Here is a 12770-nt window from a genome sequence, read left to right as displayed (position 1 = left end):
CTGACGCGTTGATTTGAGCTGCCTGGCCGCGGCTACTACCGCTTCACTACTAATACGGCTTCCTCTTCCTCCTCTTGTGACTGTGAAGATACAGGGTTGGGGGAGCTCGGCAGGGGTTAATCCCGTTAATTGAGGTGGGATTTTTGCGTAGACTGGTCACGGACGTTTGCTGCGTGGTGGCAAAGATTGTTGTTTTGGTGATACAACGTAGGTGATGACCTCTTTTGTAGGTGCAAGTACGAGCGATGGGGCTTGTAGTCGTCTCATAGGGAGTGTAGTAATCCCGTAATTGTAGATAGGGTGTGCTGGATTTTGCGATTGTGCTGGAGTTCACACTGGTTCACTGGTATGGAGTCACCACGTAATTTGAGGCACTTTGTGTAGGCCAGTATTATTTGATGATAAATCCTTTGTAATCGCTTTGTAATCGCTTTGTAATCGCTTTGTAACCGCTGCCACCAATATAAGTTTAGCAGGTTTGGAGTTAAAGTCCTTGCTTAACTTGTCTTTTTACTGGTTTTGTGTCTTACACGGAGCGTGAGATGTGAACTCTATCGAGACGAAATGATGACTGCCCTCGGCAGCCGCACAAGCTATGTGCGTCATCTTTCGTTCATGAGGTTGCCTAGTCACAAAAGGATTTATACAGATAGAAGGAGAAGAAGTGGAAACGGATAGATATTTAGGATTAATATTTACATGTTTACAGGGGCGCGCAGGGCTGCATGCGGCGCACGGGGCGGTGTGGTGGCTTGTGCTGACTCAACTCGCACGGGGCGGGGGGAATGGTGCTGCTTGTGTCAGCGTTCTTGCACACTTTCCTGTCTGCCCCTTGACGACACTTGTGGCCGTTAAGTGTTAAGTGTTAAGAGAGAGAGAGATAACACATATGGAACACTTCGGAGAAGGTCCAGAAGCCGCTGTTCACCACTTTTGTTAACCTTTTTGTTAGCTGTTTTTAAGTGTTGTTGTTCATATTTAAGGCGCGAACTGTTATCTCACGTCAGGTCCGGTGTACCGTTGCCTGCTTTCTCCAGTTGACTTAAGTCGTCGCTAGATAACACGATAGCCTTTTAGTTGGCCGAGCGGTAGCCGTTAGTTCACTTTGAGTTCACTTAATTTACTCTCTCTCTCTCTCTCTCTCTCTCTCTCATGTAATTAAAACAGTTGTGGCTTTATAACTTTATTCACAGTCTTACAACAGTGTGGAGGAGTCACGCACACCTCCGAGCAGTCCTCTGCTCTCGCCACGCCGCTATATTCTGCCGGCTTCTCTCGGTACAGGAGCGGCCCAGTGCAGCAGGCTTGCTGAATAAGCACCGTTCTCACGGCAAGGAACACTTCCTAAGCACAACCTATGCCCTGACGTGTTAATAAACATCCTCCGTGGCGGCTATGCCATGGCGTTGCGACATACATTCACACATTCACATGTATGTTATAATATACACATTACAAGTACAACAGAAGAAACATCCTAATTGAGGGCAGAAATAAATGAGAGAAAAAAGTCTACTGTGTGTGTGTGTGTGTGTGTGACACACACACACACACACACACACAGCGGACTTGTTTCTCTCCTTTGTTTCGGCCCTCAATTAGGATGTTTCTCTCTCTCTCTCTCTCTCTGAATGAAGTGATTATTTATTTTTTCGATAAAAAAAAAATAGCATGTGTAGATATTATGGATGTACTCGATCATAGTCTAATAACAATAACGATATATATTAGCAACCTAAAAAAGAATCGGACATGAAGAATTATCCAGTAAATCCAATAAACAAATCCAATGATAAAATAATGGAGACGGGAGCTACGATGGAAACGAAAAGCAGGACAAAATGGTGGGAACTTGGAAAGACGGTCAGCGAGGCAGAGACTCAGCAGCGAGCACAACATTCAAGGCTTATCGTCTCAACAGGGCCCATACTGCACGGCGACTGGCGAGGCCGCACGCCCCCCAGCGTCACCAAGATCCAAACAGTACCAGCACTAGTGGTAATGGTCAGCGCCAAGTGATCATGAGTCTTCCCGGCACTGGGTACTGGTACCGGGTGCCGGCTGAATCGATTCTTCTCGGCACCTGGTACCAGTACCGGGTGCCGGCTGAATTGATTCTTCTCGGCACCTGGTACCAGTACCGGGTGCCGAGAAGAATCAATTCAGCTGTGATGGAATGTGTGTGTGTGTGTGTGTGTGTGTGACTGGCTCAAGGTCACTACTCGGCTGACCTCACAATGATTATAGAACGTTTTCACTTTGTTTCGGACTTGATTTTGTTCGTGTCACACGCCCAAATTCACTTTCCATGTGGGTCGACGTCACCCCTGGGGGCATATTGGCCTGGGAGAGGCTAGGCCGACTCACAAGTCAACGCTCTGACCCATATGAGTGTATAGATGCGCACGGGAGCGTCCTTTCAATTGCAATTAATTACGATAATTTGCAAACGCGTCTGACGCGTCAATGGTATATGATTGCAAATCGGTTTTAACGCGTGAGACGCGTCAATGGTACTCTACAGGTTAAGAACAGTGGCAGTCTGGCAATCTTCAAGAAAGCGCTGAAGACTCACTTATTCACTAAATCCTACGACTTTACAAACGTAAGGATCAGGGTTGCAGTAAAGGAAATAATTGAAACATATACTCCTATTTTTCAAGGAATTACTTCACATGCACACATAGATCATCCACAGTCTTTTCTGATACTTTGATTTGAAGCTGCTGTCATTTTTCTTTGAGCAATTTCAGTGAGGACATGTCCAAAACATGATATGATCTGGTTAGACTGTTAAGAGAGTAGACAGAGTTGTGGTGTGGTGCTGGCCATGGCTGGCTGGCTGGCTGCAGCTGGTCAGTCTTAGGACTGGCTCAAACAGCCAGCCAGGTTACTTATCACGATGTAATATGATACAAGGTTACTCCAACATGTGTTTTAAACTAATGTAGACAATATTGAGGTTTACGTTCATTTAATTATTTTCATTTATAAGAAAATATAAAAAATCAACTTAGATAAAAAAATCTGATTTGAATAAAAATATCCAATTTTTTTATTTAAAAAAAATCAACAACCCTGGTGAGGATTGAGGACAACTTTAGGTGCTAATGTTACTGTTGTAATGTTGGCGGCCCTGTGGAGCGCTGCTGCGGCGGCGGACCGGGGCCTGAAACCTCATCACCGGTGAACGGAAACAGGAAAACTTGACATGGGTAAGCTTGGGTGTGATTCTGGAATAATACCAATCTGTCACCTCAGCCACAAAAAGCTTGAAACAGGTAAACTTGACATGGGTAAGCTTGGGTGTGATTCTGGAATAATACCAAGCTGTCACCTCAGCCACAAAAAGCTTGAAACAGGTAAACTTGACATGGGTAAGCTTGGGTGTGATTCTGGAATAATACCAAGCTGTCACCTCAGCCACAAAAAGCTTGAAACAGGTAAACTTGACATGGGTAAGCTTGGGTGTGATTCTGGAATAATACCAAGCTGTCACCTCAGCCACAAAAAGCTTGAAACAGGTAAACTTGACACGGGTAAGCTTGGGTGTGATTCTGGAATAATACCAAACTGTCACCTCAGCCACAAAAAGCTTGAATCAGGTAAACTTGACATGGGTAAGCTTGGGTGTGATTCTGGAATAATACCAAGCTGTAACCTCAGCCACAAAAAGCTTGAAACAGGTTAATTTGACATGGGTAAGCTTGGGTGTGATTCTGGAATAATACCAAGCTGTCACCTCAGCCACAAAAAGCTTGAAACAGGTAAACTTGACATGGGTAAGCTTGGGTGTGATTCTGGAATAATACCAAGCTGTCACCTCAGCCACAAAAAGCTTGAATCAGGTAAACTTGACATGGGTAAGCTTGGGTGTGATTCTGGAATAATACCAAGCTGTAACCTCAGCCACAAAAAGCTTGAAACAGGTTAACTTGACATGGGTAAGCTTGGGTGTGATTCTGGAATAATACCAAGCTGTCACCTCAGCCACAAAAAGCTTGAAACAGGTAAACTTGACATGGGTAAGCTTGGGTGTGATTCTGGAATAATACCAAGCTGTAACCTCAGCCACAAAAAGCTTGAAACAGGTAAACTTGACATGGGTAAGCTTGGGTGTGATTCTGGAATAATACCAAGCTGTCACCTCAGCCACAAAAAGCTTGAAACAGGTAAACTTGACATGGGTAAGCTTGGGTGTGATTCTGGAATATTACCAATCTGTCACCTCGGTAAATCTTAAGAAGTACACTCCACCCCCTCCAACACCCCAGCCCCCCTACCCCACCAAGACAAGCCTGGGGACCTGTGGGGAGCCGGGGTTTTGGGGGGGGGAAGCTTAATCACTGAAAAATGGGCTTCCAAAATTTCCCTAGAAAAATCCCTAAAACAGGGAAAATTCCATAATCTCAAAAGTAGGGAAAGTCCCTAACGCATACTCTTGTAGTCTATTGCAATATGACCTAGCATTCCGTCTGTTGACGAATGTCAGGCATGTCATTGGATGGTGGGCATAGTGGCCCCCCCCACCCCACCCGCACTGCGTAATTTTTGACAGGCCACGCCACATGTCAAATATATTTAAACTGCTCCAACCGAACTTTACGACCTGCTAATGAAGAGGGCTTCGCCCCCCTCGACCCACATGTATATGCGACTTCTTTCTGTGAAGAGGTATTTCTCGCAACACCGGTTGCACCACCGTCACAGCTGCCGCCACAGGAGGCTGCACTTTTGTCAATATTATCCCATATTTTCAATAATAAATAGTCCTTGAATTGGATTTTGAAAGCGTTACTATGGTTGTTGAACATTTGTAGAAAAGATATATGAATAGCTAGTGTTGTTTCATAAGGTAGGTAATGGATTGAAATACTGGCACGGTACTAAAACTATTCTTAACCCATCAGTTAGCTTCATCAATCCTTGTAGGAAACTGTTGTTTCGGTGGTGGAATGCCAAATCACTGAAAAATGGGCTTCCAAAATGTCCGTAAAAAATCATATATAGGGAAAATTCCCTAGTCTAAAGTAAGGAAAGTCCCTAACGTATACTCTTGTAATTTATTCCAATATAACCAACCAGCCGCCACAGCGGGTCTGTTGACGAGTGTCGGGCGCGTAATTGGATGGTCACTGTAGTGGAACCCCCCCAACCCCCACCGCCGCCGCCCCAATCTGTATAATTGAGCAACTCTTGGGAAATGTCATGTTTCATAAAAACATATGGTACAATACTGACGGTTAACCCATCCACTTCTTGTTAGTTGATGGTAGATCATTGTTACCGAGTAGTTTGGGGTACAAAATGCAACAGATTTGTGACAGCTGTCATATATGACCCGTTAGTGACCTAACGATTGCTATGTATCACCCTGGCCTCCATTTTACTTAAACTATGATTACGCGCGTCGAACAATATCCGGTTGGTTTCTGACACGTGACAAGCTTCATGCGACCGCTATTCACAAAACACAGATCTGTCACATGCCCGGGTCATTATTCAATTCGATTTTTGGATAGTAATCAGTCCTTTTGTCTAACTACATGCATACCAATAAAGAGGTTGAATAGTCAGTCAACACTTACCGAGAGGTGAAATACAATGATATACTGAGTGAGAGAGTGAGACTCTGGTCCATCCATCACGGCGGCGCGATGAAAACTGACTGAAAACATGCCTACGTGGCACTGCTTGCGCGATTCAACCTGCATAGTAATACATCCTGAATATAATCGTTTAAATTTATAAAATACAAATACTTGCGCCATTATGTGCTTTAATATAGCGAAGAAAATAACGTAGAACTCATAAAGACCGTTTTATGTACAAAATCGTAATGATCCATGCGCATACTGACTTGGGAACTATATAGTTTGTATGGTGCACTGCAAGGCAGGTACGAGGCTCAGTCTGCGCATAGAGGCACTCGTGAAACAATAACAATGGACTTAGAAAATCCAAGCCACCCAGCTTTATAATTAACGAGGCTTGCCCCCTGGCCCCTCTCCAAGGTAAAACGTATACGAAAATGTATTTTAATTAAAATTCTCTCACGTGCTAATTTACTACGAATATTGGTTTGGAGTGGTGCTCCCTAAGATTAACCCTGAAATAATACCAAGCTGTCACCTCAGCCACAAAAAGCTGGGAACAGGTAGCCTTGACATGGGTAAGTTTGGGTGTGATTCTGGAATAATACCAAGCTGTCACCTCAGCCACAAAAAGCTTGAAACAGGTAAACTTGGGTGTGATTCTGGAATAATACCAAGCTGTCACCTCAGCCACAAAAAGCTTGAAACAGGTAAACTTGACATGGGTAAGCTTGGGTGTGATTTTGGAATAATACCAAGCTGTCACCTCAGCCACAAAAAGCTTGAAACAGGTAAACTTGACATGGGTAAGCTTGGGTGTGATTCTGGAATAATACCAAGCTGTCACCTCAGCCACAAAAAGCTTGAAACAGGTAAACTTGGGTGTGATTCTGGAATAATACCAAGCTGTCACCTCAGCCACAAAAAGCTTGAAACAGGTAAACTTGACATGGGTAAGCTTGGGTGTGATTCTGGAATAATACCAAGCTGTCACCTCAGCCACAAAAAGCTTGAAACAGGTAAACTTGATATGGGTAAGCTTGGGTGTGATTCTGGAATAATACCAAGCTGTCACCTCAGCCACAAAAAGCTTGAAACAGGTAACCTTGACATGGGTAAGCTTGGGTGTGATTCTGGAATAATACCAAGCTGTAACCTCAGCCACAAAAAGCTTGAAACAGGTAAACTTGACATGGGTAAACTTGGGTGTGATTCTGGAATAATACCAAGCTGTCACCTCAGCCACAAAAAGCTTGAAACAGGTAAACTTGACATGGGTAAACTTGGGTGTGATTCTGGAATAATACCAAGCTGTAACCTCAGCCACAAAAAGCTTGAAACAGGTAAACTTGACATGGGTAAACTTGGGTGTGATTCTGGAATAATACTGACCCACCACCTGAACCTCCCCAAAAAAGCTTGTAATAGGTAAGCTTGAAATGATAACCTTGTAATACGCACTGGATGGGCGTGGGGGCACTGTGTGGGCGTGGAGTCACTGGGTGGGAGTGGAGGCGTGGGCGGTGTGGCAAACTCCGCAGCGTTGCCGTTTTCTTCCGTTGATCTTGACCTTGATCTTGATGTCACAGGAAGGTTGCAATAAAGATTCTTTTTCGTAATGCGAGAACACATGTCCTTGGTTGGGGAGAGTTTTCTACAACAGGCTCCCAGAAGATTTCATACTCTCTTGCCAAAAATGCCCCACTCACAGTTGCTGTTTTCAGCCTGTTTCTATTTTTTGTTTTTAAGAGATTGATTGACTGATAGTTTATTGTTGCAGGTTAACAACAAGGGAGAAGGGAGGAACATGCCATCCCAACCCCCAGGCAGGACAGCGTGTGATTATACAACTATTAGTACATGTGTAGGTAGCACCATGAAACTAAAAAGATACAATGGTAGGAATGAAAGCACAACAAGGGAGGGGGCGGTACCTCCCCCTGGACAATAAGACAATAAAATGTGTGGACGGAGAACATTGCCCAAGCACTAGATGGGAATGAATATAGAGATAGAGTAAATACTAGTCCTTAAAGTAAAATACTGCAGAGATCACAGCCTTGTATAGCACAGACGGCTGCCACACACTGCATCACCACCTTGGTGCAAACCAAAGAGACTATATACGAAGAGATAGTGGTATGTAGTAATTCCTCGGGCGTGCGGAAGTAGCGCCATCTGTTGCAGCTATAGGGTTTGTTTCCCGGGATCCCGGGATCCCGGACAATTTTCAAGGTTTAATAATCCCGGGATATTTTTGCAAATCCCGGGAAATCCCGAGATGAAAAATCATGAAATTAAGTATAAAAAAAAAAAAAAAATTGACTGCAGGATAGTCGTGAACTTGTGAACTTGTGCTTCTATTTATATGTATATACAGGGTGTCCCGTGAGGAGTGTTTTGTGTGTGTGTGTGAACACTGTGAAGGAAGGACTTACTGTTTAGGTATTCTCTTGAGTATTATAAAGCAGCCATGGCACTCCCGTTACCCGTAACAGAGCCCGTATAATGAACACCATGTCTGCATATTCCACTTTGCTGTATGTATACGGCATTGAGATGAGCGTGACAGCTTAAAAAAAAAAAAAAAACAGCACACTTTCCCTCCTCGCGTGAGTGACCGAACAGTGACGGTTACCAGTAAACTGTCTGTCTGTCTGTCTGTTTGCCTGCCCGCACAGCTGATCGCTGTTGCCATAGTTCCCAACGTTTTAGCTACTTATTGCTAAGATGATACATAACTTTTTTTTTTTATGTTGGACATGTAATGTGACTAATGTCTATCATCTTCACATCAAAAATCTGAACGTGAAACTAGGTATAATGTGCAATTTCAGACAATTGAAAATCCCGGGAAATCCCGGGATCCCGGGATTAGGGCTAATTTTATCCCGGAATCCCGGGACAAAGAAAAAGGTCCAAAACGACAATCCCTAGTTGCAGCCCACCAAAAACGTCACTTTTCAGGGGTAGCTTTACTATTTTTGAAGTACCTGCCACATCACCCTATCCAGCCTTTACTTGTTCTTTTCATTATTGTAAAATTATTTACTAAAGGGGCAAAGAAAAATATATTTGTTTTAATGTTTTATTAGGTATTATCTACACTATATCAATTTGTTATTTTAGGAAAAATATGGTGTAGAAAGCATTTGCTAATATATTGTTGTGCTGGAAGCTTCCCCCAGCGTCCATAGGCCTCTAGAAGGCTCCAGGAGAAGCGAGCAGGGGGGCGGGGAGCAAAGCCTCGTCCGCGCCCCGCGGCCAGGCACCAGGCGGGAAGTGTTGCCAACTCGCACATACTTTTGCTACATGTTCTTGTATGATCTAAAATATACTGTAACATTCTAGACTGTACTGTTCTGGATATATATAGGAGAAGAGGGCGAGAGGGGACAGTCCCAGTCATAGTAAGCTAGTGGTCAGTGAAGAGTCAGAGTGAAGTGTGCTACTAAGGAAGAATAGTAAACTACATTGTGCAAAAGTATATATATATATATATATATATATATATATATATATATATATATATATATATATATATATATATATATATATATATATATATATATATATATATATATATATATATATATATATATATATATATATATATATCCCTCCCACGGAGTCTTGTGACGGCGACACGGAACCCAAGTAATACGTCCGGCATAACACTGGTGTCAGGAGTGTAGCCATTTATTTTTTCGCCATGGAGACTCGTTCCCAAGCTGCCCAGAGGGACGACATGTTGACTGAACTTTTGGAAGCCTTGAGACTACAGGGGGAGAAACAAGAAAGAGCACAGCAACAACAAGAAAGAACACTCCAAGAACTCAAAGAACAACAAGAAAGAGCACAGCAACAAGAAAGAGCACAGCAACAACAAGAAAGAACACTCCAAGAACTCAAAGAACAACAAGAAAGAGCACACCAAGAACTCAAAGAACAACAAGAAAGAGCACAGCAACAAGAAAGAGCACAGCAACAACAAGAAAGAGCACAGGAACAACAAGAAGGAACACTCCAAGAACTCAAAGAACAGCAAGAAGATCGCTTCACAGGATTACAGCTACAGCTTAAAGCAGTACAAGATGGAAGTGAGTCAGTGCGAAGAGAAATGACTGATGTGACCACGAACTTGGGACAATGCCTGATAAAAGTGGAGAAAGAACACACAAATCTTCAACAAGAGATGGAGGTGGTACGGGAGACGACACACAAAGAAATATTAGAAGTGCAGGGAAAGGTGAACCGTACTGAACAGGCAGTTTGTGACGTAAGTGACAGAGTGAAGGCCCTTGAAGACTGCTTGGTTGGAAACGGACAGCCAGTGCCTGCAGGGGCTAGTTGTACCCAAAATGCTTCTCCTACGCAAGTCCGGGGTAGTTTGAGCCCTGTTTCACCTGAGTTTATCCCCGCAAGAAGTTCTGCCAGCCCCATGAGTCTGCTGGGTTCGCCTGTTAGAAAGAAGCCTCAGGAGTTTGATGGCAAGGTCTCCTGGGAGGCTTACCGTGCTCAGTTTGAGCTGTTGGCAGCTCGGAACGGATGGGATGACCAAGAGTGCGCGGTACAGCTGGCCACTAGCCTGAAAGGGGCGGCGCTGGAGGTCCTTGCTCAGCTCGACAATGCAACAAAGGGCAGCTACAGCGGGCTGGCACAGGCGCTGGAGCAATGATATGGGACCAAGCACCAGAACGAGCTCTTCAGGGTTAGGTTCAGAACCCGCAACAGGAGGCGCGGCGAGTCTCTTCAGGAACTCGCTCAGGACCTTGAGAGCATGGCGCACAAGGCATACCCAGGTGCCACCCCTGACCTGCTGATGGTTTTGCTGCGTGATCAATTCATCGATGCCTTGGACAGCCCTCAGCTGAAGATACAAGTGAACCAAGCTAAGCCAACATCAATGCAGGAAGCTCTGGCACGTGCCATGGAGTTTGAGTCCTTTGTTAGGTCTAGCTTGTCAAGCTTCAGGGACGACTCGACTTCTGGCTTTAGGGCATGAAAGGGCGCTGTCAGCGACACAGACAGGTTCCAAGGAACGTGCTGGTACTGCGAGAAAGTTGGGCACAAGGAGAACGAATGCTATAAGAGGAAGAAGGAATATGAAGGTGGCGCTAAGAAGCCCAGGGAAGGACCCAAGTGCTGGACCTGTGGAGAAAAGGGGCACTGGAAGAATGAGTGTCGGAAAAATGTGTCCCCAACGAGGGACCATCACTCGGGAAACTAAGAAGGACTGGTTCATGGGGGCAACAACCAGTCTGTCCTATACATGCCCCGAAGATATCAGTGTGCAGGAGAACCACCATGACAAGCTGCCAAGTGGAGGGCAAGGTTGACGGAGTGTTGTGGCCTGTGGTCGTCGACACAGGCTCGGAACGCACATTGGTGCGGCCTGACGTGGTGAGTCATCGTCGGCTTCCTAAGACGCCACATCGACTGTGCGGAGTCACAGGACACTATGCAGAGCTCAGAGGCCCAGTGGACGTGAAGTTTGAGCTCGGAGGAAAGGAAGAGTTCCTCTCTATCTACATGGCTGACATGGACGACCCCTGCATCCTAGGTATGGATTATCTTGTCTCCCACAGGTGCGAGCTGGACTTCTGCGCTAAGCAGCTGACTGTAGGAGGAAGGAGGGTGCCACTGACAACTGTGAACAAGGAAGACCTGCCAGTCACGGTCAAATGCACCACCATTATTCCTCCGAGGTAAGAGATGCTGTTACCCTGTCAAATTACAGGTGCCCCCCCCGGCTAGCCTGTGTGTGGTAGAGAGTGGAAGTCGATGCCCGGTAGAAAATGGGGTGATTGTAGGCAGTACTTTGGTAGACCCTGCTGCAGCGGAAGTGCCTGTCGTCGTGGCCAATGTCTCCTTCAGCCCAAAGAAAATAGAACAAGGGACCATGGTGGGGTTGTGCCAAGAGATCGACCAGGAACCGAGAACCTGTGTCTGCAGGAGAACCCTGACGAAGCCCCAGGAGGAGCTGCCCGACTACCTGCGCGACCTGTTTGACAGGAGCTCCAAGTGTCTAGAGGAGCCCCAAGTGGAACAGCTCAGGGAGCTTCTCGTGAGGAATGCAGATGTGTTTTCCACAGGAGACCTGGACTTGGGGTGTACGTACCTGGTAGAGCACCACATCGACACAGGTAGCCACCGCCCAGTGAAGCAAGCTCCTCGAAGGATGGCACCAGCCCGTCGCAAGGAGATGGATGAGGTAATGGATGATCTCCAGCAACAGGGGTTAATCAAGCGGTCCAGCAGCCCGTGGGCGTCTGCTGTAGTGCTCGTCAGGAAAAAGGACGGTTCCCTCAGGTGCTGCGTGGACTACCGAGCCCTCAACGATCTCACCATCAAGGATTCATACCCACTACCACGGATCGACGACACGCTCGACGTTTTGGTGGGCTCCAAGTGGTTTTCAACACTGGATATGAAGTCTGGGTATCACCAAGTCAAAATGGCGAGGCAGGACAAAGAGAAAACAGCCTTCTCCTACGGTCAAGGCCTGTGGCAGTTTAAGGTTATGCCCTTTGGCCTCTGCAACGCGCCAGCCACGTTCGAGCGGTTGATGGAAAGGGTGCTGGAGGGACTTCACTGGAAGACGGCACTCATCTACCTCGACGACGTGATTGTCTTTGGCCAGACCTTCGAACAGGAGATGGAAAGGCTATCAGAGGTTTTCGCCCGGTTTAGAGCTGCACACCTTAAGCTCAGCCCGAAGAAATGCTGCCTATTCCAAAGGGAGGTCCAATACTTGGGACACATCATGAGCGATGCTGGAGTACGCACTGATCCTGAGAAGGTGGCTGCGGTAAGGGACTGGCCGACACCCACCAACGTGAAGGAGCTGCGGAGCTTCCTCAGGTTGTGCTCGTACTACCGCAGGTTTGTAAAAGGCTTCGCTACGATTGCTGCACCACTGCACCTCCTGACGAAGAAGGGGCGCAAGTTTGAGTGGACAGCGGAAACTCAGGTTGCCTTTGAGAAGCTCAAGGAGGCCCTCATCAGCTTGCCCATACTCACCTACCCAGACCCCTCTAAGCCTTTTATACTGGATTGTGATGCCAGTGATGAGGGGATTGGTGGAGTGCTGTCCCAGGCATGTGCCGACATGGAACGGGTTGTGGCCTACTTCAGCAAGAAGCTCACCCCAGCCGAGAAAAACTATTGCGTGAC

General features: G+C 46.0%; 2 protein-coding genes across 23 annotated transcripts in view; one reads left to right on the top strand and one right to left on the bottom strand.

Moving 5' to 3' along the window:
* Window positions 1–7907, bottom strand: part of LOC126991193 (zinc finger protein 239-like) — a 62661-nt gene extending 54754 nt beyond the window's left edge. For 2 of the 9 annotated variants that reach the window (XR_007745247.1, XR_007745250.1), the window contains exon 1: window positions 7056–7766. The gene's annotated coding sequence lies outside the window, so the exon portion shown is untranslated. Of the gene's footprint in view, window positions 1–5588; window positions 6136–7041 lie in introns of those variants that run through there. The other 7 variants (XR_007745245.1, XR_007745249.1, XR_007745246.1 and 4 more) reach the window with 7 other exon arrangements.
* LOC126991194 (uncharacterized) lies at window positions 3240–7034 on the top strand. Of its 14 annotated transcripts, none has more exons than XM_050849968.1 (4): window positions 3240–3524; window positions 3849–3929; window positions 4011–4172; window positions 6386–7034. In XM_050849968.1, exons 1-4 carry the CDS (start codon window positions 3293–3295, stop codon window positions 7024–7026), a joined length of 1116 nt encoding a protein of 371 aa, XP_050705925.1. In that variant the 5' UTR covers window positions 3240–3292; the 3' UTR covers window positions 7027–7034. The 14 variants fall into 14 exon arrangements, 6 of the variants coding, with proteins under 6 accessions (XP_050705925.1, XP_050705924.1, XP_050705926.1 ...); XM_050849967.1 differs by having other exon boundaries at window positions 3768–3929; XM_050849969.1 differs by lacking the exon at window positions 3849–3929 and adding an exon at window positions 3606–3686.
* Window positions 7908–12770: the final 4863 nt, after the last annotated feature.

Source organism: Eriocheir sinensis, unplaced genomic scaffold (assembly GCF_024679095.1).
Source record: "Eriocheir sinensis breed Jianghai 21 unplaced genomic scaffold, ASM2467909v1 Scaffold25, whole genome shotgun sequence".
Lineage (NCBI taxonomy): Eukaryota > Metazoa > Arthropoda > Malacostraca > Decapoda > Varunidae > Eriocheir > Eriocheir sinensis.
The sequence above is the reverse complement of the archived record's forward strand: the minus strand, read 5'-3'. Positions and strand labels throughout refer to the sequence as shown.